Source organism: Salvelinus sp. IW2-2015, unplaced genomic scaffold (genome assembly GCF_002910315.2).
Source record: "Salvelinus sp. IW2-2015 unplaced genomic scaffold, ASM291031v2 Un_scaffold803, whole genome shotgun sequence".
NCBI classification, from domain to species: domain Eukaryota; kingdom Metazoa; phylum Chordata; class Actinopteri; order Salmoniformes; family Salmonidae; genus Salvelinus; species Salvelinus sp. IW2-2015.
In genome coordinates, this window is record NW_019942617.1 from 294,582 (window position 1) to 318,159 (window position 23,578).

Sequence of the window (23,578 nt, forward strand, 5' to 3'; positions counted from 1 at the left end):
TGGATGGCTGCTCTCTTAGCAGTGACGCGCAGATGCCAAGCAGTTGCCATACCAGGCGGTGATGCAACCGGACAGGATTCTCTTGATGGTGCAGCTATAGAACCATGACTGGGAATACAGATATGCATCTGTTGGTCACAGATACCTTTAAAAAAAGTATGGGCAGTGAGTTGCCTCATGCAATGCAACATAATCTCCTTCGCATAGAGTTGATCAGGCTGTTGATTGTTGCCTGTGAAATGTTGTCTCACTCCTTTCAATGGCTGTGCAAAGCTGCTGGATATAGGTGGGAACTTGAACATGCTGTCGTACACGTCGAACCAAAGCATCCCAAACAGTATGCAGCGCATGGAAGAACAGGGACATTTTCAGCTTACAGGAATTGTGGTACAGATCCTTGCGACATGGGGCCGTGCTGAAACATGAAATGATGGAGCGGATGAATGGCACGACAGTGGGCCTCAGGATCTCGTCACAGTATCTCTGTGCATTCAAATTGCCATCAAATAAAATTGTATTTTATTTATTTCACCTTTATTTAACCAGGTAGGCAAATTGAGAACACGTTCTCATTTACAATTGCGACCTGGCCAAGATAAGCAAAGCAGTTCGACAACATACAACAACACATAGTTACACAATGGAGTAAAACAAACATACAGTCAATAATACAGTGAAAAATAGTCTATAATACAATGTGAGCAAGTGAGGTGAGATAAGGGAGGTGAAGGCAAACAAAATATTATATATAAATTAAAAAAAAATATATAAAAGGCCATGGTGGCGAAGTAAAGTACAATATAGTCAAGTAAAAAAAAAAAAGGCCATTGTGTTCTTGTCCTAGCTGTATGCCTACCTACCCACCCATACCATAACCCCACCATGGGGCACTCTGTTCACATCAGCAAACCGCTCGCACAAATGTCTCCTTACACGCTATCTGCCATCTGCTCAGTACAGTTGAAACTGTGATTCATCTGTGAAGAGCACAATTCTCCTGCCTGCCAGTGGCCATCGAAGGTGAGCATTTGCCCACTGCAGTAGGTTACGACGCCAAACTGTAGTCAGGYCAAAACCCTGGTGAGAAMGACAAGCTCGCAGATGAAGAAGTGAAGAAGCTGGATGTGGAAGTCCTGGGCTGGCGTGGTTACACGTGGTCTGCAGTTGTGAGGCAGGTTTGACGTACTGACAAATTCTCWAAAAATAATKATGGTTATGGTAGAGAAATTAATATTMAATTCTCTGGCAACAGCTCTGGTGGACATTTCTGCAGTCAGCATGCCAATTGCAYGCTCCCTCAAAACTTGAGACATCAGTGGCATTGTGTTGKGTGACAAAACTGCACATTTTAGGGCGACCTTTTGTTGTAACAGCACAAAAAAAGAGAAATGCTCACTGACAGGGATGTAAACTAATTTGTGTGCAAAATCTTTTGTACGTATGGAACAATTTCTGGGATCTTTTATTTCAGCACATGAAACATGGGACAAACTCTTTACATGTTGCGTCTATATTTTGTTCAGTGTACAGTACCAGTCAAAAGTTTGTACACACCTACTCATTCAAGGGTTTTTCTTTATTTTTTCTATTTTCTACATTGTAGAATAGTGAAGACATCAAAACTATGAAATAACACAAATGGAATCATGTAGTAACCAAAAAARTGTTAAACAAATCCAAATATATTTTATATTTTGGATTCTTCAAAGTAGCCACCCTTTGCCTTGACAGCTTTGCACACTCTTGGCATTCTCTCAACCAGCATCATGAGGTAGTCACCTGGAATGCATTTCAATTAACTTCTTTGGGGTAGGGGGCAGTATTTTCACGTCCGGATGAAAAGCATGCCCAGAGTAAACGGCCTGCTACAAAGCCATAAAAGCTAGAATATGCATATTATTAGTATATTTGGATRGAAAACACTCTGAAATTTCTAAAAATGTTTGAATGATGTCTGTGAGTATAACAGAACTCATCAGGCAGGCAAAAACCTGAGAAAAAATCCAACCAGGAAGTGCGAAATCTGAGGTTGGTCGATTTTCAACTCAGCTCCTATTGAAGATACAGTGGGATATTGGTAATGTTGCACTTCCTAAGGCTTCCACTAGATGTCAACAGTCGTTAGAACCTTGTTTGATGCCTCTACTGTTTAGTGAGGCCGAAGGAGAGAGGAATGAGTCAGGTCTGCCATGAGGTGACCATGCTCTGACCATGCGCGTTCACGTGAGAGCGAGCTCTGTTCCATCGCAATTCTGAAGACACAGGAATACTCCGGTTGGAACATTATTGAAGAATTATGTTAAAAACACCCTAAAGAAAGTCCAAAGTACGTTCATCTCTAGGAGAMAGAACGCATCTCCTTCCTGAGCTATATGACGGCTGCGTGGTCCCACGGTGTTTATACTTGCGTACTATTGTTTGTACAGATGAATGTGGTACCTTCAGGCATTTGGAAATTGCTCCCAATGATGGACCGGACTTGTGGAGGTCTACAATTCTTTTCTGAGGTCTTGGCTGATTTCTTTTGATTTTCCCATGATGTCAAGCAAAGAGGCACTGAGTTTGAAGGTAGACCTTGAAATAAATCCACAGGTACACCTCCAAATGACTCAAACAATGTCAATTAGCCTATCAGAAGYTTCTAAAGCCATGACATAATTGTCTGGAATTTTCCAAGCTGTTTAAAGGCACAGTCAACTTAGTGTATGTAAACCTCTGACCCACTGGAATTGTGATACAGTGAATTATAAGTGAAATAATCTGTAAACAATTGTTGGAAAAATTACTTGTGTCATGCACAAATTAGATGTCCTAACCGACTTGCAAAAACTATAGTTTGTTAACAAGAAATGTGTGGAGTGGTTGAARAATGAGTTTTAATGACTCTAACCTAAGTGTATGTAAACTTCCGACTTTAACTGTATGTGGGAACTCCATCAAGATTGTTGGAAAAGCTGTCATCAAGGCAAAGGGTGGCACTTTGAAGATCTAAAATATAAAATATATAGTTTGATTTGTTTAACACTTTTTGGTTACTACATGATTCCATATGTGTTATTTCATAGTTTTGATGTCTTCACTATTATTCTACAACGTAGAGAATAGTAAAAATAAAGAAAAACCCTTGAATGAGCACGTTTTTCCAAACTTTTGACTGGTAATGTATATGTAATGTTTATGTTTTACACCAGGTCCTCCAACCAGAGGAGGGGGTGGGAGAGTAAAAAAAAGTGGGATCAGAAATTATGCAAGTAATTGTCACGCCCTGACCTTAGTTATCTGTTTTCTATATATTTTGGTTAGGTCAGGGTGTGACTAGGGTGGGTACTCTAGTGTTGTATGTCTATTGTTTTGTATGTCTAGGGTTTTGTATGTCTAGGGTTGTTGTAGGTCTAGGGGTTTTRTATTTCTATGTTGGCCTGATATGGTTCCCAATCAGAGACAGCTGTTTATCGTTGTCTCTGATTGGGGATCATATTTAGGCAGCCCTGTTTCCCACTTTCTGTTGTGGGATCTTGTCTATGTGTAGTTGCCTGTCAGCACTCATTTGTATAGCTTCACGGTTCGTTTTGTTATTTTGTTCAGTGTTCATTMTTTAAATAAATAAGAATGTACGCATACCACGCTGCGCCTTGGTCCGATCCTTATAAYGAACGTGGCAGTAATGTTGTTTGATGGACTCATCTGTATGCTAGTTTTTGTCTAAAAGACACAGACTGAAACAAAGAGGGAGATAAACAAAAGAGAAAAAAAGGGAGAGGAGAAGAAGATTACCATGTATATAGAACATATGACTACTCTTTCCTTGATAGTTGTTAGGATTTAGGCTACAATCAGAAATCTAAACATGTCCATACAGGGTCTCAATCATATATAAGCGCAGCTTAGCGGTCAAAACTTCGATATTCATTAAATGTATTGCATCGGATCCATCCATGTGTGGCTTTTTTTCTTAATCATGTTTCAACATTAAAATATTACAATATTACAATCCAATTTAGACACATGAAACTAAGGGAATAATGATGAGCTATTCAGGTTTAACTAAGGCTTATATACCCATACCCATCTCCCTGGCACCATGTTAACTTCTTAACCAATCCCTAGCTTTGACATTTCTAATAAGGCCTCTTAAGCGGTTGTTTTCGCGATGYCGGAGGTGGAACTGCTTTAGAGCTGTCAAATCCACAAGCGGCTCCTGGCATTATGCCACTGGAATGAACATTGGAATGTGACATGTACTCTACACCTCGATTAGGCTGATAGAAATCCTCATTATTTAGTTTAATTATTTTCTTTACCGAACAAAAATATAAAATCAACATGTAGTGTTGGTTCCATGTTTAAGGAGCAGAAATGTTCCATTTGCAAAAAAAGCTTCTTTCTCAGAAATGTTGTGCTCAAATTAATTTACATCCCTGTCAGTGAGCATTTCTCCTTTTCCAAGATAATCCATCCACCCGACAGGTGTGGCATATCAAGAAGCTGATTAAACAGCATATTCATTACACAGATGCACCTTGTGCTGTAAACAACAAAAGGCCACTCTAAAATGTAAAAAAAAAAGACCAGTCAGGATGCTCTCGATGTTGCAGCTGTAGAACCTTTTGAGGAACTGAGGACCCATGCCAAATCTTTTCAGTCTCCTGGGGGGAATAGGTCTTGTCGTGCCCTCTTCACAACTGTCTTGGTGTGTTTGGACCATGACCATTGTTGGTGATGTGGACACCAAGGAAATTGAAGCTCTCAACCTGCTCCACTACAATCCTGTCGATGAGAATGGGGGCGTGCTCGGTCCTCCTTTTCATGTAGTCCACAATCATCTYCTTTGTCTTGATTACGTTGAGGGATAGGTTGTTATTCTGGCACCACCCGGCCAGGTCCTCYCTATAGGCTGTCTCGTCGTTGATCAGGCCTACCACTGTTGCGTCATCTGCAAACTTAATGATGGTGTTGGAGTCGTGCCTGGCCATGCAGTCGTGGGTGAACAGGGAGTACAGGAGGGCATTAAAGTCCCTGGCCACTAGGAGCGCCACCTCTGGGTGAGTGGTTTCCTGTTTGCTTATTTCCTTATACAGCTGACTCAGTGCGGTCTTAGCGCCAGCGTCCGTCTGTGGTGGTAAATAAACAGCCACGAAAATAATAGATGAAAACTCTATTGGCTGTGGCCTACAGCTTATCATGAGATACTCTACTTCAGGCGAGCAAAATCTAGAGACTTCCTTAGATTTTGTGCACCAGCTGTTTACAAATGTACACTCCGGAGTGTGTTGTTCGGTCTAGCCGGTGCAGCGTATATCCCTCTAGCTGAATGTTTTCCATGTCGTCATTCAGCTACGATTCGGTGAAACATAAGATATTACAGTTTTTGATGTCCCGTTGGTAGGATATTCGTGATCGTACCTTGTCTAATTTATTGTCCAATGATTGTACGTTGGCAWGTAATATTGATGGTAAGGGCAGATTTCCCACTCACCGTCGGCGGATCCTTACAAGGCACCCCGCCCTGTGTCCTCTATACCTGCGTCTCTWTCTCTTGCCAATGATGGGGATTTCGACCTTGTCGGGTGTCTGAAGTACATCCTGTGCATCTTTGTCTAATCCGAGGTGAGTGATCGCTGTCCTGATATCCAGAAGCTCTTTTTTGCCGTAATATACGGTGGCAGAAACATTATGTACAAAATAAGTTACAAAAACAGTGGGAAAAAAACACATAATAGCACAATCGGTWAGGCGCCCGTAAAACAGCTGCCATTTCTTCCGGCGCCATTGTACATGTTTGATCACCACCGTTYGTCAGCACCCAGCAGGTGTTCATGTCAATGTTCGTGTTGGTCTATCTTCCCTCCTACTGTATGTGAGTGAGAGAGTGGTCAAATCTAAGGCTTTATTGGATCTAAGGTCAATGGAGAACATTATTATGCAGTTTCTTTTAAGAACTGGCCTCAGAATGCTATAAAAAAAGGTTAATTGACTCCAAAATACTTTTCAGTACTCTTTACACAACCTACAAAACACCCCAGGATTTTTGAAATTTGTGTCCCCCCACCCATCTTTCAATTGAATATATTCCATTTCCACTATCTGTCTGATATGTATCTGCCAATCCTYTGTTCCTTTCAAAGAGCAGCTGTAATATGTTTCTCTGCTGATAGGATGGGAGAAATTATCTAGTCTTTACTTAGGTTGTGTCCTAAATTCCTAAATGTGCCCTACTTTTGATGAGTGCCCTAGTAGTGCTCTATGTAGGAAATAGGGTGCCATTTGGAACTTGGCCTCATCAGACTGAGGTAATATAATGGAGGAATAAAATGCTACATTAAAGCAGAGTGGAGTAATGCTCCAGTGTGGCTCAGTTGGTARGAGCGTGGAGCTAGCAAATGCAAGGTCGTGGGGTTAAATTCCCCCAGAGGTCACATCCACATACTAAAGATTGAGTCATGAATGTACGAAGATATAATGAGACAAATGTGAAGGTAAAAGTACAAAACTGCTTTAGTACTAGGATTAAACATACTATGTTGATGTAGAACGGATTAAATTCATTACAGTCTAAACGTGATGCTAAGTAATATAGCCTGTGAGTGTTTTGCTTGCTGAAGCAAATCATTCACCTTGCCCTTCATTCAGGAAATAAGAGAGGAGAGGAGGGAAGAGGGGGATGAGGAGAGCTCCTATAAAAGCCCCCCACGTGTTCCACCTGCTCCATCACGTGAGGCAGAGAGATCACACATCTAGGTCCTGTATGGCTCAGTTGATAAAATGGGTTCAAAAAAGACCATGGGTTCAATTCCAGCAGGAATCACATACTGAAAAATATGCACATGCACTCACTGTACTGCAAGGCMCTGAAAGCAAGTGTCTTCTAAATAGCATACAGCGCACATAGCATAATGATGTGAGGTRTGTGAGTGTGTGAGGCATATCAAACTGGCTTACTTTTCCCATCTTGGCCACTGCATCCACCTCCACTTCTCTGGCTCCACGGATGAACTTGGTGATGACCACTGGATGCTCCTGTAGGAAAAATAACAACATCAGATATCTAACTCTCAAATGGCACCTATTCCCTATATAGTGCTCTACTTTCAATCTGTGTCTATAGGGCTCTCAACAATAGTGCACTATATAGGGAATAGGATTCCATTTTGGATGCACATTTGAAGTGTGCTCTGCTGCACTATGTTGGAGTAGGGGGCTGCATCCTGTTTATATTAGGATTCTACAGCAGCCCAGCTCAACTCCCCAGCTTACTGATACATACTATTATACCAGTTACACATGTGATTTGTACAGCTAGCCGGATGGGCACGGTGAGTCGAGTAGAGCTCATTAGAGTCTGCTGAGGACAGGAYGGCTCATAATAATGGCTGAAACGGAGTGAATAGAATGGCATCAAACACATGGAAACCATATGTTTGATCTATTTGATACAATTCCACTCCAGCCATTATCACAAGCCCGTCCTCCCCAATTAAGGTGCCACCAACCTCCTGTGGTAGAGCTCCTCTTGGCGTGGTGAGTGGTATGTGTGTGTGCTGCCCCTGAGAGACAGGTGTGTGATGCTGTGTTCTGTCAAAAGCCAGGCAGGCCATGTGTATTCAGGTCACAGGCCAGAGGGCTGTTCCTCCTCCTCCTGGCTAGAGAAGTGCTGCTTAGCTGACAGTAAGCAAGGGGAGGTGTACGTGTGTGTTTGTGTGTGCATATGACCAGGACTGGTTTAGTGTGAGCAGCATGACAGGGAGGCCGGCTGCTCTGTCAGCCCCAGGCAAGGGCATGTTGAGGGGCCAGGTGGACCACCAGCACCCAGAGGGAGTGTGTTTGTATGTGTGGGCAGAGAGACAGGTAAACAACAAAATCGGCTCTGCCCCACAGCCAACATACTACACTCATCCATACTGAGAAGGTGCCAGTGAGGGGCACGAGCTGATTGAGCTCAGAGGAACTGTGTGTGTGTGTGTGTGTGTGTGTGTGTGTGTGTGTGTGTGTGTGTGTGTGTGTGTGTGTGTGTGTACAGTAGGTGAGTAGACATTAGACAAAGGTAGCATCCCAAATTTCAAACTAGTCCCTATGTAGTGCACTACTTTTGACCAAKGCCCAATGGGCYCTGTTTAAAAGTAGTGCACTATATAGGGAATAGGGTGCCATTTGGGACACAAAGAGATAGTTTTATCTGTGGTTGGCTAGGGAGAACAAATACACTTCATTTCTCCATGTAAGCCTTTTTATAAGAGAGGGGGTTACATGTGCGTGTGCATAATGAAGAAATTGTATTTGTAACTCACAGGGTGGGTGAGTCTGAGTGTGCATGTGTTAAAAGGATTTAGTATGTTGAGTAGGAAGAGGTTTTCAACTGATTACTTCAAGTAGTGCACCATATAGAGAATAGGGTTCAAGTCGGGACACAGATAATAAAGTTCCCTGGATCACCTGAGACACCTGAGTAGCCTCGTCCAAGAAGCCCCTCATCTCTTCTTCACCGTATGCCACGTTCATTGCTGAGCCACTGAAGAGGAAGAGAGAGCGAAAGAGGAAAATAATTAGAAAAATAACAAGGTTTTTTAGCTCAAATGTTGATATCTCCCAGTTGCATCATTATAATCAAGATGAAGAAAGGTTTTAAACAGCAAAACAAAAAAGTGGAGAAAAATAAAAAGAAAGATTTAGGTCAGCAAACACTCCAGGCTCTACAGAATGAGTTTGCTTTCTGAGCTGAGTCATTAAAAAATATGTATTCGGGGTATTTATGTTTTTCTCCCTTCTTCTTTTGGCCGGCTAGTTGGGCATCCACATGCTCCTGAACGCAGCCAGAGGGAGAGTGGATAGTCTCCGTCCCAAATGGCACCCTATTCCCAACATAGTGCACTACTTTTGAACTGAGCCCTATGGGTTTCACTATAGGCCCTAGTCAAAAGTAATGCACTATAAACGTAATATGGTGCTATTTGGCACACAGGCGTAGACTAGAGGGACAGGGGAGGGTCAGGCTCAGTCACAACTCCTACCTGCTTTGGCCTGACTGCTACAAGGCACACATATGGCCAAACAGCCAAACACCACACCTGTCTTTAAAAAGGACATTATACGGGGTTCAAGGAGAAAATATTCCTCTGTGACTCAGTTGGTTGCAGTGCCAGGATTGTTGGTTTGACCACCGCTGGGACCACCACCCATATGAAAATGCATGCACGCATGACTGTAATCGCTTTGGACAAAATCATTGGCTAAATGGGCATATCACAATCATTGACTTAGTGATTTCATTCTTTGATTTACAACATACTCAAACAATGGATATCTAGTGTGAGTGGCTGAACTGCATTTAGAGATCAATCCTCTTCCAAGCTAATCATAATAATGGTCTGATGAGAGGTAGGCCCAAACACACTATGCGCAATGACATAATAATAGAGAAAGACAGACAGATGGACAGCCAGGCAGTCAGGCAGGAGAGGAGAAAGAGAGGAGSAAGGGAGGTGAGGGGAGAGGTTCATTCTCCATGTACACAAACCAATAAGGTAATACAGYTTACAGGGTGGTGCCTCCAGTTCCTGCAAGACCATAGACAGCCCTTGGGGACCTGAGATTCCTAATCACTCCATCATGGATGACTGTTTGCAAACTAAAACAAGAAGCAGCAGCCTGACAGGTGGGTTACCCACCTGTCTGATGCTGCTCTTCTCCTGAGCATGCGAGCTGGGGGGGGGTTGTGTGTGTGTGTGCGTGCGTGCGTGTGCGTGTGAGTGTGTGTGTGAGCTGTGTTGACTCGAGAACCAAAATTAGCCACCCAATATGCTTTCAATACACTTTCAAAACCAATGCTGTTGCTGATTATGTGCAAATTAGCAATCCAGACCTCCCCAATACCAGCCCCGCATTAACACACACACACACTGTAATAAGTTGTGTTGTGTTCTTCTCAGATTGTAGGCTATCTTTTCATTCTGGTAATTGAGTAGCATCACAGTGGTAGCCGTGACAAAATATTAAAGGCTAAATTGAGCCTCCGCTTTAGCTAATCGGTCTCTCGCTGTTTTTTATACCCTCCCTTCCATATTTCATTTTGTGTTTCTYCACGCTGACTGTCGTATTTATTTATTCTTCTGAGATGCATTCAATTACTCAAAAATGTGTTTTCTAGTTGGACATATGGTGAGGCTGTATAAACAAGTTATCATATTAGAAAATACATCACATTACTGTGGATATACTGTAGAGGCCTGGCCAACATAAACAAGGAAAGATTAGTCCATTCCATTTCAATTCAGTTCATACAGGAAGTAAACTGAAATTGCAATTACTGATTTGAAATGAGGTTGACTCCAACCTATGGTTATGAGAGTGCTGTCCCCTCCCCAACACTTAGCTGAGTACACAAGAGGGGCGCAGGAGACAGGAGTAGCTTACCTGAGTACGTAAGAGGGGCGCAGGAAACAGGAGTAGCTTACCTGAGTACGTAAGAGGGGCGCAGGAGACAGGAGTAGCTTAACGGAGTACGTAAGAGGGGCGCAGGAGACAGGAGTAGCTTAACGGAGTACGTAAGAGGGGCGCAGGAGACAGGGGTAGCTTAACGGAGTACATAAGAGGGGCGCAGGAGACAGGGGTAGCTTAACGGAGTACCTAAGATTGGCGCAGGAGACAGGTGTAGCTTACCTGAGTACGTAAGAGGGGCGCAGGAGACAGGGGTAGCCCACTTTATTGGCAAAGGCAAAGGCATCTTCCTGAAACGCACAGAATCAGAGGAGATGAAGGTTAAAGCATTGGTTCCAATTACAACTTATACTTATAACATCAAATGCCTGTCTGCCTGACCCTCTGTCATTCTCTTTATTTCACTCAGTCTCTTTCTGTCACAATCTCTCTCTCCATTTCTCTCTCTCTGCTCTTTGTTTTCTCCATCATAATACAACAGCTCCTGGTGGGATGAACAGAGACGCAGATTGGTTCCTAGGGATACTGGGCTCTGTCGGCTCGAAGTCTAAACACGACTCACCACTTAAAATACAAGTGAGCGCGAGAAAGAAGTAAGTAGATAATTAGGGAGAGAGAAGGTGTGAGAGAGAAAAACAAATATGGAATGTGTAGGAAGTGTCTAGGAGGAAGTCTAGTCCTCTGTTTTTCTTTCTCTCACTTTGTCTCTTTCCTTCATTCTAATATCAGCATGTCTTCGCTAACCCTGTTTTCTTCCTTCTAGAGTACCTAGCCCTGTCTAAGCCGAGACAGCCTATCCCCTTTCCACTCCTCTCCCTGTAGGTCCAGGAGAGACAGGAGCAGTACAACACTAAGGGAATGGAGAGTCAGACACATTTCAGCAAGTCAGTCGGTCTACACGTCTCTGCACTTTTGACACTAAGGAGACAGTTTGTTTGTGTTGTGTGTGTGCATGTCTCACCAGTGAGCTGAGGGCCTTCCACGGGGCCTGGGCCACCCCCAGTTCATCCAGGATGGTGGAGAACACTGACCTCTCCTCGGCTCGGTCGATCTGCTGGGGGTTGGTTCCTAGGATCTTGACCCCGTTCAGGTGCAGAGGCATGGCCAGGTTATTGGGGATCTGACCCCCYACAGACACGATGCTGCCTGTACAGCCCTGGAGACTCACGGTAGGACTTTAGTCAGGTTACAACATTATTTATATCTAGAAATGAAATCTGCCATTTKTCTCATGTTTCTGGAATCACAGACTAAAATGTGTTTTACTTTTATAATAAGGTGAAAGAAGACGGTTGTGAATAGGCTACTGGGTGCTTGTTGAGATGTTTTGTAACAATTATTTGCCTGATAAAAGGTTTCATACATTTCAATAAACCTTCATCGAAGAGAGGAAAGGACAGGAGGGATGGTGGTAATGTTATCTCCYTGAATCAACAACCAGTTAATCACCAGGCTGATCTCATATCCACTATAACTGGAGTACATTCCTCTGGAGGGAAAAGTCCATGTACCTCCCAAATGGCACCCTATTCCATATTTAGTGCAGTATTTAGTACACTACTTTTGAACAGGGCCTATAGGGCTCTGGTCAAAAGTAGTGCCCTACATAGGGAATATGGTGTCATAACAGCCGCTCATTGAAACCAGGCTACAAGGCTTTGGTTTAACTAGCAGAGCCGAGAGCGTCATATTGATTCAAAAACAAATGTACTTTTTAATTACTCTGCCATTTTTAAAGTCACGTGTCACCCCTCAACCTTAACTTTTTCTTAATAAGTGTATATAACACAATGTCATTGTTAGAATCTTAATATCACAAACATAATTTGTGTTATAAGCGGTTTTAAGAGGTCATGTCATGTTTCCCCCCTGTTCCTCACCGCAAGTCATTCACTGGCAGTCAGCCTGACGATGGCCCATCGAAACAACACCTAAACTACAGTCAGGTACAGAATTATTGGCACTCTTGATAAAGATGGGCAAAAAAAGTCTGTATAAAATAAATTATACAAATACTGGGCTGTATTGCATGCAATTTGGGGGAGGGTGGGATTATATTATATTACACTAATACAATTGCTCAGAGAAAGACATTTWGTTTAACAAGTTTTTTTTAAAGTGTCAAAATGATTGGCATTGCTGTTTTTAGTACTCAAGCACCATACCCTACCCAMGGATAACCACACTGAGCCTTTTCCTAAAACGTTTTATGAGATTGGAGAACAGATTGGGAGGGATCTCAATGTGTTCTCCATTGGGAGGGATCCAATGGGAGGGATCCATACAGAATCTTTCCAGGTCCTTGATATTCTTCGTCTGTGTTTATGGACTGCCCTCTTCAATACAAACCACAGGTTTTCAGTGGGGTTCAATTCCGGAAAATGTTGAGTTTGTGGTCAATAAACCATTTCTTTGTGGATTTTGATATGTGCTTAGGGTTGTCGTCTTGCTGGAAGATCCACTTGTGGACAAGTGTCAGCCTCCAATCAGAGGCAACCAAGTTCATGACTAAAAAGTCAGATGCTATTGTCAGATGAGATGAAAATAGAGCTCTATGGCCATGCATACCAGTGGTGGGTTTGGTGTTGTAAAACAGAAAAGTACATCATACCTACAGTAACATATGGTGGTGGATCTTTGATGTTATGAGGCTATTTTGTTTCCACTGGTCTCCAAATCAAATCTAATTTTATTTGTCACATGCGCCGAATACAACAGGTGTAGACCTTACAGTGAAATGCTTACTTACGAGCCCCTAACCAACAATGCAGTTAAAAAAAGTTATTACGGATAAAAATKTAAAATAATTACAGATAAGAATAAGAAATAAAAGTAACAAGTAATTAAAGAGCAGCAGCAAAAAAATAACAATAGTGAGACTAAATACAGGGGGTACCGGTACAGAGTCAATGTGCGGGGACACCGGTTAGTTCAGGTAATATGTACATGTGGGTAGAGTTATTAAAGTGACTATGCACAGATGATAATAACAGAGTAGCAGCGGTGTAAAAGGCGGGGAGGGGGCAATGCAAATAGTCTGGGTAGCCATTTGATTAGATACTCAGGAGTCTTATGGCTTGGGGGTAGAAGCTGTTTAGAAGCCTCTTGGACCTAGAATTGGCGCTCCGGTACCGCTTGCCGTGCGGTAGCAGAGAGAACAGTCTATGACTAGGGTGGCTGGAGTCTTCGACAATTTTTAGGGGCTTCCTCTGACACTGCCTGGTATAGAGGTCCTGGATGGCAGGGAGCTTGGGCCCCAGTGATGTATTGGGCCGTTTACACTACCCTCTGTAGTGCCTTGCGGTCGGAGGCCAAGCCGTTGCCATACAAGGCAGTAATGCAACCAGTCAGGATGCTCTCGATGTTGCAGCTGTAGAACCTTTTGAGGATCTGAGGACCCATGCCAAATCTTTTCAGTCTCCCGAGGGGGAATAGGTTTTGTCGTGCCCTCTTCACGACTGTCTTGGTGTACTTGGACCATGTTTGTTGGTGATGTGGACACCAAGGAACTTGAAGATCTCAACCTGCTCCACTGCAGCCCCATCAATGAAACTGGGGGCGTGCTCGGCCCTCCTTTTCCTGTAGTCCACAATCTCCTTTGTCTTGATCACGTTGAGGGAGAGGTTGCTGTCCTGGCACCACACTGCRAGGTCTCTGACCTCCTCCCTATAGGGTGTCTCGTCGCTGTCTTGGGGCCCTTGTGAAGTTCAGTGGCATCATTAACTTCTTWAAAAAAAAATGTTTACCAAGTACCAGGACATTTTAGCCAAAAACCTGGTTGCCTCKGCCAGGAGGCTAACACTTGGCTGCAAGCTCTGAGTACGTTCTCCTCTGTGCTTCAATGCAGKTGGGCTACGAACTAAAACCAGCACCGCTACAGACATACATCCATGACTCCAAATGTGCACTTCACATTTCCATCTCATAAAACGCATGTCATATACAGTGTCAATGTTTATGATCACTATGTTTGATGTACAGTTACAAGATGACATGGCGTCATACCCTGGGATGTTCTGAACAGAATGAACCTGGTGGCCGACCTGCCTATACTGTGCCGGTCCCCTCTCTATCCGTCCCTCGCTAGTTCGCTATGAATTATGCAAGTGTTTGTGTTCTCCTAGTGGAATCAAATTTTGACACTCAGAAATGGGAGTGGACACCAGGAGTCGACGTGCAAGGAGTCGAGGAATCAATTATTTTGGAGTCGACTCACCACCACTACATCATCGTCGTTAACAGTTGGAAATATTGCAGAAAAAGGGAAACGATAGCAGCGAAGTCCTGTATTGCAATACTTTAAGAAGTTACTTTGAGAAGACATTTGATGCGCTGCAAGTCCCTCCTCTCCCATGTACTCATTCGTTTTTACGAGCATATACCCATGTGGGTGATTGAAAGAAGAAAAAAGTGTGTGTGGATCTCATTCAACAGGACAATGGCACAACACACCTCCAGGCTGTGTAAGGGCTATTTGACCAAGAAGGAGGGTGATGGAGTGCTGCATCAGATGACCTGGCCTCCACAATCACCCGACCTCAACCCAATTGAGATGGTTTGGGATGGACCGCAGAGTGAAGGAAAAGCAGCAAACAAGTGCTCABCATATGTGGGAACTCCTTCAAGACTGTTGGAAAAGCATTCTAGGTGAAGCTGGTTGAGAGAATGCCAAGAGTGTGCAAAGCTGTCATCAAGGCAAAGGGTGGCTACTTTGAAGAATCTCAAATATAAAATATATTTTGATTTGTTTAACACTTTTTTGGTTACTACATGATTCCATACGTGTTATTTCATGGTTTTGATGTCTTCAGTATTATTCTACAATGTAGAAAATAGTATACATAAAGAAAAACCATGGAATGAGTAGGTGTGTCCAAAGTTTTGACTGGTACTTTATGTATACATTTATTTAGCAATGCTCACTCACGCAACGTGGCCGATTTGGTCAGCATGTTATGAGATCTTATAAGTTCTGCTAATGTCACTTTTCGTGAATTTTTAAGCATTTCTGTAATAAAAAAAAGCACATAAAAGCTTCATAATTCATAAAGGTCATATTAACTGACAAATTTTATCTCATAGAACTAAACTTATAAGCCTGTGTTAACATAATTCCTAATTTATCCCAAAACCCTATTCTTTCCCAATTCATTCTCCCCATAGGAAGGTCTGAACAAACCAGAGGTAAATCATTTCCGGGTTTTAGGACTACAAGCTGACAAGCTCTATATGTCTGCTGCAGAGCGACAAGACAGAGCAATGAGAAAACTAGTTTTTATCAGTCATGGTAATTAAAGTGCTGAAAAAAATTGTCTCCCTATTTAAAAAGAAGATGGAGAACAAGCTGTTAAGGAAATTTTCTGTTTTGGTGCAGGTACAGCTAACTAGCACCAAAATAATATTGCGATATGGTCAAAACGATACGATATATCGTCAAAAATAACATCCCGTTATGTAACTATTGATTTCCCCCCCCATCACTAATGTGTGTGCGTATACGTGTATGTGTGCTTGTGCGCATCTGTGCGTCTGTGTGTCTCTGAAYGTTCATGTGTGTGTGTTGACTTCTCACCTCTTGCTGTGTGATGTCCAGAATGCGTTCCAGAGTCAACTCTTCAAAGTACAGGCGGTCACATTCGTCAAAGTCCGTGCTGACAGTCTCAGGGTTGTGGTTTACCACCACTGTCCGCCTGCCCATCTGACGCAGGGCTCGGATACTGGACACTGCACACCAGTCAAATTCCACACTGCTCCCTAGTGGACAGGAGGGATAACAAAAACGTAATTATTGTATTATTATAACTCAAAATGTTCAAATATTGATTTGATTGAATTTATTTTGGTTTGATACATGTTAGTTACGACAACGAACACATATGACAGAGGAGTTGGCGGATCGCAAACAGATCTGCTACCATAGAAAATGTTTTTAAAAATGACAAAATAGATATATGTCTGCTACCACCAGGCTAGAGTAWAACCATTCATTAGTATGTTGAAAACACCATGATAATGCATCTCACCAATGTGATAGGGACCACATCCCAGCACCATGACACCGTGGTCCTTGAACTCCAAGTCATGCTCCTGTTGAATGGACACAATGACACAGGTTAGAAAGATTGAAAAAGTGTCTAACTTTGACAAACACAATGCATGGGAAAAAAACATTAAGGACTACATATGTACTCATATCTTCTCAAATAAAGGTATTGCTTATACTATTAAGAATTGCAGTGTGTTTACATCCCTTAGCCGTTTACCAAAAAAGTGGTGGGGTGTCCACTTTGWTGTTGTTTATACTGCAGATTGGCCTTAAAAAAAAATCTAATTCAGGAGCTAACGTGCGGCACCAAAAAATGTATGGACATTGGACAAATACATTATGAATTCACATCAGTTAAGCAGGATAAGGACTCGCCTGTCCATGGTAGGTACAGTACAGGTAGTTGGTCACAGCAGGGTAYTCTGCAGCAAGGGTGTCAATCTGAACAGAAAAGAAAAACTGATGTCTCCTGCAATACAGAACCTACTCATTAGACTACTATGAACACGTGACAATGTGATATGTTTGTGCACAATGCTTTTGTTTAGTAGGCCAAGGTAAGTCTGAAGGTCTGTCGCTAGGAGAGCGATGTCAGAGAGGTGTCACGTGGAGGTGAGGGACGTTGTTAGCCTGAATGTTCATTTCAACTCCTGTGGGAGATACTCAATACGTCCCAGATGGCACCCTATTCCCAATATAGTGGACTACTTTTAAGAAGTACACTATGTAGGGTAGTGAAAAGGGTGCCATTTGGGACGCATACATGGACCAGGACCCGGGGGAGGCTGCTCACCTGTTTCACCCAGGGTTTAATGTTCTGACCCAGCCTCAACACTCTGGCMTCCCCCTCACTGGAGCCCAGGGCCTGGCCCACCTGGCGGTCTGAGAAGCCGTCCTGTTTAGCCTTCAGCAGCAGGGTCTGGGGTAATGTTGCACTGAGGAGAGAAACCAAGATCTGAGCTTAAAGGTTAAATACATATGCACACTGAATGTAGCACTTAGAAAACATGTGTGTTGGGCCCCTCCCTCTGCACCAGGCCAGTGATTGGAGCCGTTTAACCCTCTAGTCTAAGCCAGGGGGAGGGTTCTACTTAGCTAACATATGACATTTTTTAAGATGGTCATACCATGGATCATTAAGCTTTTTGATTTAGAATTTTAAAATAATAAACTAATAATAAACGAATTATATATTTTTGGCATTACTCCTATTAGCTCATTGAAATGCACTGAATATCAGATTCACTACGTGAAAAAAAATGTAACCTAAAGGAAGTTCGTATTGTTTTTGTTGACATGTACAGTGCATTCGGGAAGGTATTCAGACCCCTTGACTTATTCCACATTTTGTTACGTTTCAACAGTTATCTAAAATTGATTAAATCGTTCACCCCCCCCCCCATAATCAATCTACACATAAAACCCCATAATGACAAAGCAACAACAGGGTTTTTAAATTTTTTGGCAAATGTATAAAAAAATAAAAAAATGAAATATCACATTTACATAAGTATTCCGACCTTTTACTCAGAACTTTGTTGAAGCAACTTTGGCAGCGATTACAGCCTCGAGTCTTCTTGGGTATGATGCTACAAGCTTGGGGAGTTTCTCCCATTATTCTCTGCAGATCTTCTCAAGCTCTGTCAGGTTGGATGAGGAGCATCGCTGTACAGCTATTTTCAGGTCTCTCCAGACATGTTCRATGGGGTCAAGTCCACTCAAGGACATTCAGAGACTTGTCCCAAAGCGACTCCTGCATTGTCTTGGCTGTGTGCTTWRGGTYRTTGTCCTGTTGGAAGGTGAACCTTCACCCCAGTCTGATGTCCTGAGCGCTCTGGAGCAGGTTGTCATCAAGGATCTCTGTACTTTGCTCCGTTTATATWTCCCTCAATCCTGACTAGTCTCTCAGTCCCTGCCGCTGAAAAACATCCCCACAGCATGATGCTGCCACCACCATGCTTCACCGTAGGGATGGCGCCAGGTTTCCTCCAGACACGACTAGGGCTATTACGGTAACCGTATTACTGCCACACCGGTGGTCAAGAAGGCAGTCAAATTCCACGAGACCTTTTAGTCACGGTAACTAGGCTTCTCCAAGCTCTGATGCTGCTGATGGTCATTAGTAGCCTACCAAACTTGCTAACTGCCTGGTACTCAGCACCCCATTGTCCATCTAATCACTCTGACATCAATGCAAATGTGATCGAAAATCTAATCAAACACTTCATGAGAGCCCATGAGCTCATGTTGCTCAACATTTCTATAGGCTATGCAATTGCAAATTGAGAAAACAAGAGCGATGGCCTCTATTAAGAGGAGGATCCCATCAGATTTCTATAGGCTAGGCTATTATATTTATTTCTCAACTTTCCTAATATTAAGCACATTATTTATCTTTACAGCAGGAGTATAGCCTACCTGGCTGTCATGAAAATGAACCATGGGGAAAAGTTTCCTCCATTCACTATTTAAATGCATAGATGACATGTATTTTTTCCCGCTGCCCCTGTCTCGAGACAGGTGCACAATATTCTATATAAAAATACATGTCACATATATTATTTAGTATATGTAAAGGCAAGATTAAATCAAGAATAGTCTGATGGATGAYAATATTACCCTATCACTTGTGAATTATATATTATCACTTGTGAATGATGTCCAGAGTAAGGCAAGAAGCAATGCATAACTTTTTTTTGCGATGTGTAGCCTAGCCCATAGGCCAATATGTTTTCATTAGGTTTGTATCACAACAYAAGTGGCCAAATTACTTCTTAAAATGTATCCACAATATGGGGGATAGTAGATTGACATAGGCTAGTGCTTTTGCTGTTCATTAAGTACTCCAAGCGGGCTGTCATGTGCCTTTTACTCAGGGGCTTTCCTTCTGGCCACTCTAACATAAAGGCCTGATTGGTGGAGTGCTGCAGAGATGGGATAACCTTCCAGAAGGACAACCATCTCCACAGAGGAACTCTAGAGTTCCGTCAGTGACCATCGTGTTCTTGGTAACCTCCTTGACCAAAGCCCTTCTCCCCCGATTGYTCAGTTTGGCYGGGCGGCCAACTCTAGGAAGAGTCTTGGTTGGTTCCAAACTTCTTCCATTTAAGAATGATGGAGGCCACTGTGTTCTTGGGGAYCTTCATTGCTGCAGATTTTTTGGTACCCTTCCCCAGCTCTGTGCCTCAACACAATCCTGTCTAGGAGCTCTATGGACAATTCCTTCAACCTCATGGCTTGGTTTTTGCTCTGACATGCACTGYCAACTGTGGGACCTTATATACTGTGTGTGCTTTTCAAAATCATGTCCAATCAATTTAATCTACCACAGGTGGACTCCAATCAAATTGTAGAAACAGCTCAAGGATGATCAATGGAAACAGGATAAACCTGAGCTCAATTTCAAGTCTCATAGCAAAGGGTCTGAATACTTATGTAAATAAGGTTTCTGTTTATTATTTGAAATACATTTGCAAACATTTCCAAAAACCTGTTTTCGCTTTGTCATTATGGGGTATTGTGTGTAGATTGATAAAGGAAAACATTTATTTGATCCATTTTAGAATAAGGCTGTAACATAACAAAATGTGGAAAAAGGGAAGGGGTCTGTATAATTTCCAAATGCACTGTATTTAACCCCTTATTTTTGGCACTAAACTATCTCCATATATACACCTCTATTAATTTTATTAACTGGGCGTCCTAGAGCAAAACAACCGACATGTAACGACTCCCACCGAAGGTGGCTCCCCTTCCTGTTCGGGTGGTGCTCGGCGGTCGTCGTCACCGGCCTACTAGGTGCTACTGACTTTTCCTCCCCCTCCATTTTTGTTGAGTAGGTACACCTGTTTGTGGTTAGGGTGATTTGTGGGGCTTTATTACCCAGCAGCCCGACCTGCTGGGTGTGCGGGATTGTTGTGTGTACASTCTGTACATTCTTGTGTGTCAGGGTACGTGTACGTTGGTTGGTGATTTTCGTGTTTCTCACTTTGTTTGTGGTGAAGCATTTGTTTTTTGAGTAGCGTCGTGTTTGCACCCGTGTGGGGAATTAAATTTGGAACGCTACTCTGAACTCTCTGTCTCCTGCGTTTGATTCCTGTTCATCCACTACACCTCGGGCATTACACGACATGTATGTGTTCATGAGAGACTCACCTTTCTACAGAAGGGTCATATTAGTGTGTAGCCTAAACTGTTCGTACGCTACAGACAGAACTTGGCAGAAGAGGTGGTACCGACTTCAGACGAGTCCCGTGACGTTTGTGGGAGCCGTAAAGCAAAACACAGAATACCATTGTGTTCCTGAGACAAACCGTTCAGATTATTTACACGTTTTGTTGAGAAGACCGATTTTCGGGGATGTCTACGGTCTGACAAATACCGCTCTAGCTCTGCCACCTTTCACTGCAGATGCGGAAGGGCGATATCGGCGGATGTGGTGGATTGAGACGCAGCCCATCAAAAGAAACTTATATCTCTAGCTTAAACTGATGGATTTTGTTATTATGCTAATTGTATTTCCACAGGACTGTGGAAATAGTAGGAGAAGTGCGTTTTAAATTCCACTGCAGTTTGTCCAGAGAAAAAAKATCTAAAAAGGTAAAGAAAATAATAAGTGAATCACAAGACGTGCTTAACAGCACACGATGAGAATAGCCCTGGTGGTATGGTGTCTGTGTGTGTTTCTTCTGTGTAGGATTGTGGCCGTTCGTGGGTGTGTGTATATAGGGACTATCTGCTGGTAGAGTACAGACAAGCCCACRCACACACRCACGCRCRCRCRCACACACCAGCCAGGCCATGGGTTATATGACTAAGGTAATTGACATGCCTGAAGGACACCCGTGTCTGCTCTGCATCAGCTGCTCTGCTCTCCTCCCACACAGGGCCCAAAATCTCCTCTATCCCTCCATCGCTCCTCTCCAGCATCCCTCCAACCTGGGCATAGCCATGGCAGGAGGGTCATACAAATTTGAATAGAAGAGAGGCGGGTGGACGGAATGAGAGACAGGCTGAAGAAGACGATTGGTGGAGAGAGAGAAAAAAAAGTGGAGAGAGGTGCTAAGACACTTGAGGAGAGGAGGACTGAGAGACTGGAGGAGGAGAGGTGGACTGGCTGAGAAGAGGGAGGAGGAGTATATTTCTACAGCAGGAGGGATAGAGTAATGGGTGAGCTGCTAAGGGGCATCAAGAGCACATCCCCATTGGACTGACAGTCTCAGTTTAACTGTGCCCTCATAGCATCACCTAGTGGTAGAAGTGTTAAATGCATCAAGTATTTTTTTCATAACAGTGAAATTCGTGTGTTTGTGTGTGTGTGTGTGTGCCGCCATGCATGTGTGTGTATGTTCCTACCTGTTGAACTGGCTCAGGTGCTGCTCCAGCTCTGTGATGCGTCGTAGCTTGTGTAGGAACCACTTGTCTATGGCAGTGAGATGGTGGATGTGGTCTACAGTCACACCACTGTGAAGGGCCTAGAGAGATACCGGGAGAGGGTCAGTCAATACAATACGGTTTTACTCATCTCACCTTCTGCTTTACTCTCAACTCACACACGCACGCACRCACACAAACAGAGAATCAAATCATTCTAAACACTCATGATAATAACACAAWTCAACCTGTTCTAACACCTGTGCTTTTAAATGCGCTACCACCTGCTGGTAAGAACAACCAGTCAATCAATTATGATGAGACATTCAAGTCTCACGACTGACAAAGTAAGTTGCATGAAAACCATGATGATAAAAACACAACCTATGCAGGCCATGAGAAAACATTCAGTTGAGTTGTGTGATGGAGTAATCAGACATTGTTGAGTGGAGTCCTTCTCATACAGGGAATGATGCAGTGTAATTGTGAGCTGTGTCTGCTGCGGTGCCTTCGGAATATAAAGCAGGGCCCAATGAGCCGTGACGGGCCCAGCTCCAACACACACACACATTCCAGCACTGCTCTGTCTGTTACCTGGGCATGTGTGGGACGCAGCACAAGGCAGAAGGACACACGCAGCACTAAGTGGTGCCTTTCAGCCATGTGTGATTCACATGGACAGGCTGTTTAATAGAAGACATAACCAGCTCACAATGAAATTAGACACTGAGAGAAAAAAAATGCTGAAATTACACACACACACACACACACACACACACACACACACACACACACACACACACACACACACACACACACACACACACACACACACTGACTCTGCTGCCAGGCTAACCTTGAGTGTTATTGGCGTCTCATAGCGTGATACGATTGGGCCCATTACTTCTTAATACATCGTACAAGCATCAATCATTTCATCCTGCACTCAATGAAGGATTCCTCACTCCGTTCCTCTCCCACACATACACCAGGGTTCCAGACTGCCACCATTTGACTTGGCTGTACAAGTTCCATTTTTATTTTAATATTCTTTTTATTTTTTTTCAAGCTCTGTCATGTTGGTTGTTGATCACTGCTAGACAGCCATTTTCAAGTCTTGCCATAGATTTTCAAGCCAATTAAGTCAAAACTGTAACTAGGCCACTCAGGAACATTCAATGTCGTCTTGATAAGCAACTCCAGTGTACATTTGGCCTTGTGTTTTAGGTTATTGTTCTGCTGAAAGGTGAATTTGTCTCCCAGTGTCTGTTGGAAAGCAGACAACCAGGTTTTCCTCTAGGAAGTTTTTGCCTGTGCTGAACTCTATTTCCTTCATTTTGATCCTAAAAAACTCTGTGGTCCTCGCCGATGAACGCATACCCATAACATGATACAGACACCACCCTGCTTGAAAATATGAAGAGTGCTACTCAGTGATGTGTTGGATTTGCCCCAAAAATAACACTTTGTATTCAGGCCAGAAAGTGTATTTCTTTGCCACATTTTGTTGCAGTTTTACTTGAGTGCCTTACTGCAAACAGGATGCCTTATTCTGTACAAGCTTCCTTCTTTCACTCTGTCATTTAGGTTAGTATTGTAGAATAACTACGTTGTTGATCCATTGATCAATCCTGAGTTCTCCTATCACAGCCATTAAATTGATTTAAAGTCAACACTGGCCTCAAGCTGAATTCCCTGAGCGGTTTCCTTCCTCTCCGGCAACTGAGT

At 43.1% G+C, this 23,578-nt stretch overlaps 1 protein-coding gene across 1 annotated transcript in view; it reads right to left on the bottom strand.

The window, feature by feature from the left end:
- The window catches only part of cps1 (carbamoyl-phosphate synthase 1, mitochondrial), a 97,736-nt gene that overhangs the window by 49,650 nt on the left and 24,508 nt on the right, over nucleotides 1-23,578 (bottom strand). The window contains 9 exon segments of the mRNA XM_024136188.2: nucleotides 6,940-7,017; nucleotides 8,431-8,506; nucleotides 10,654-10,721; nucleotides 11,393-11,587; nucleotides 16,004-16,185; nucleotides 16,455-16,518; nucleotides 16,853-16,918; nucleotides 17,271-17,412; nucleotides 21,833-21,951. Of these exon segments, the coding sequence (XP_023991956.1) occupies nucleotides 6,940-7,017; nucleotides 8,431-8,506; nucleotides 10,654-10,721; nucleotides 11,393-11,587; nucleotides 16,004-16,185; nucleotides 16,455-16,518; nucleotides 16,853-16,918; nucleotides 17,271-17,412; nucleotides 21,833-21,951 (990 nt within the window).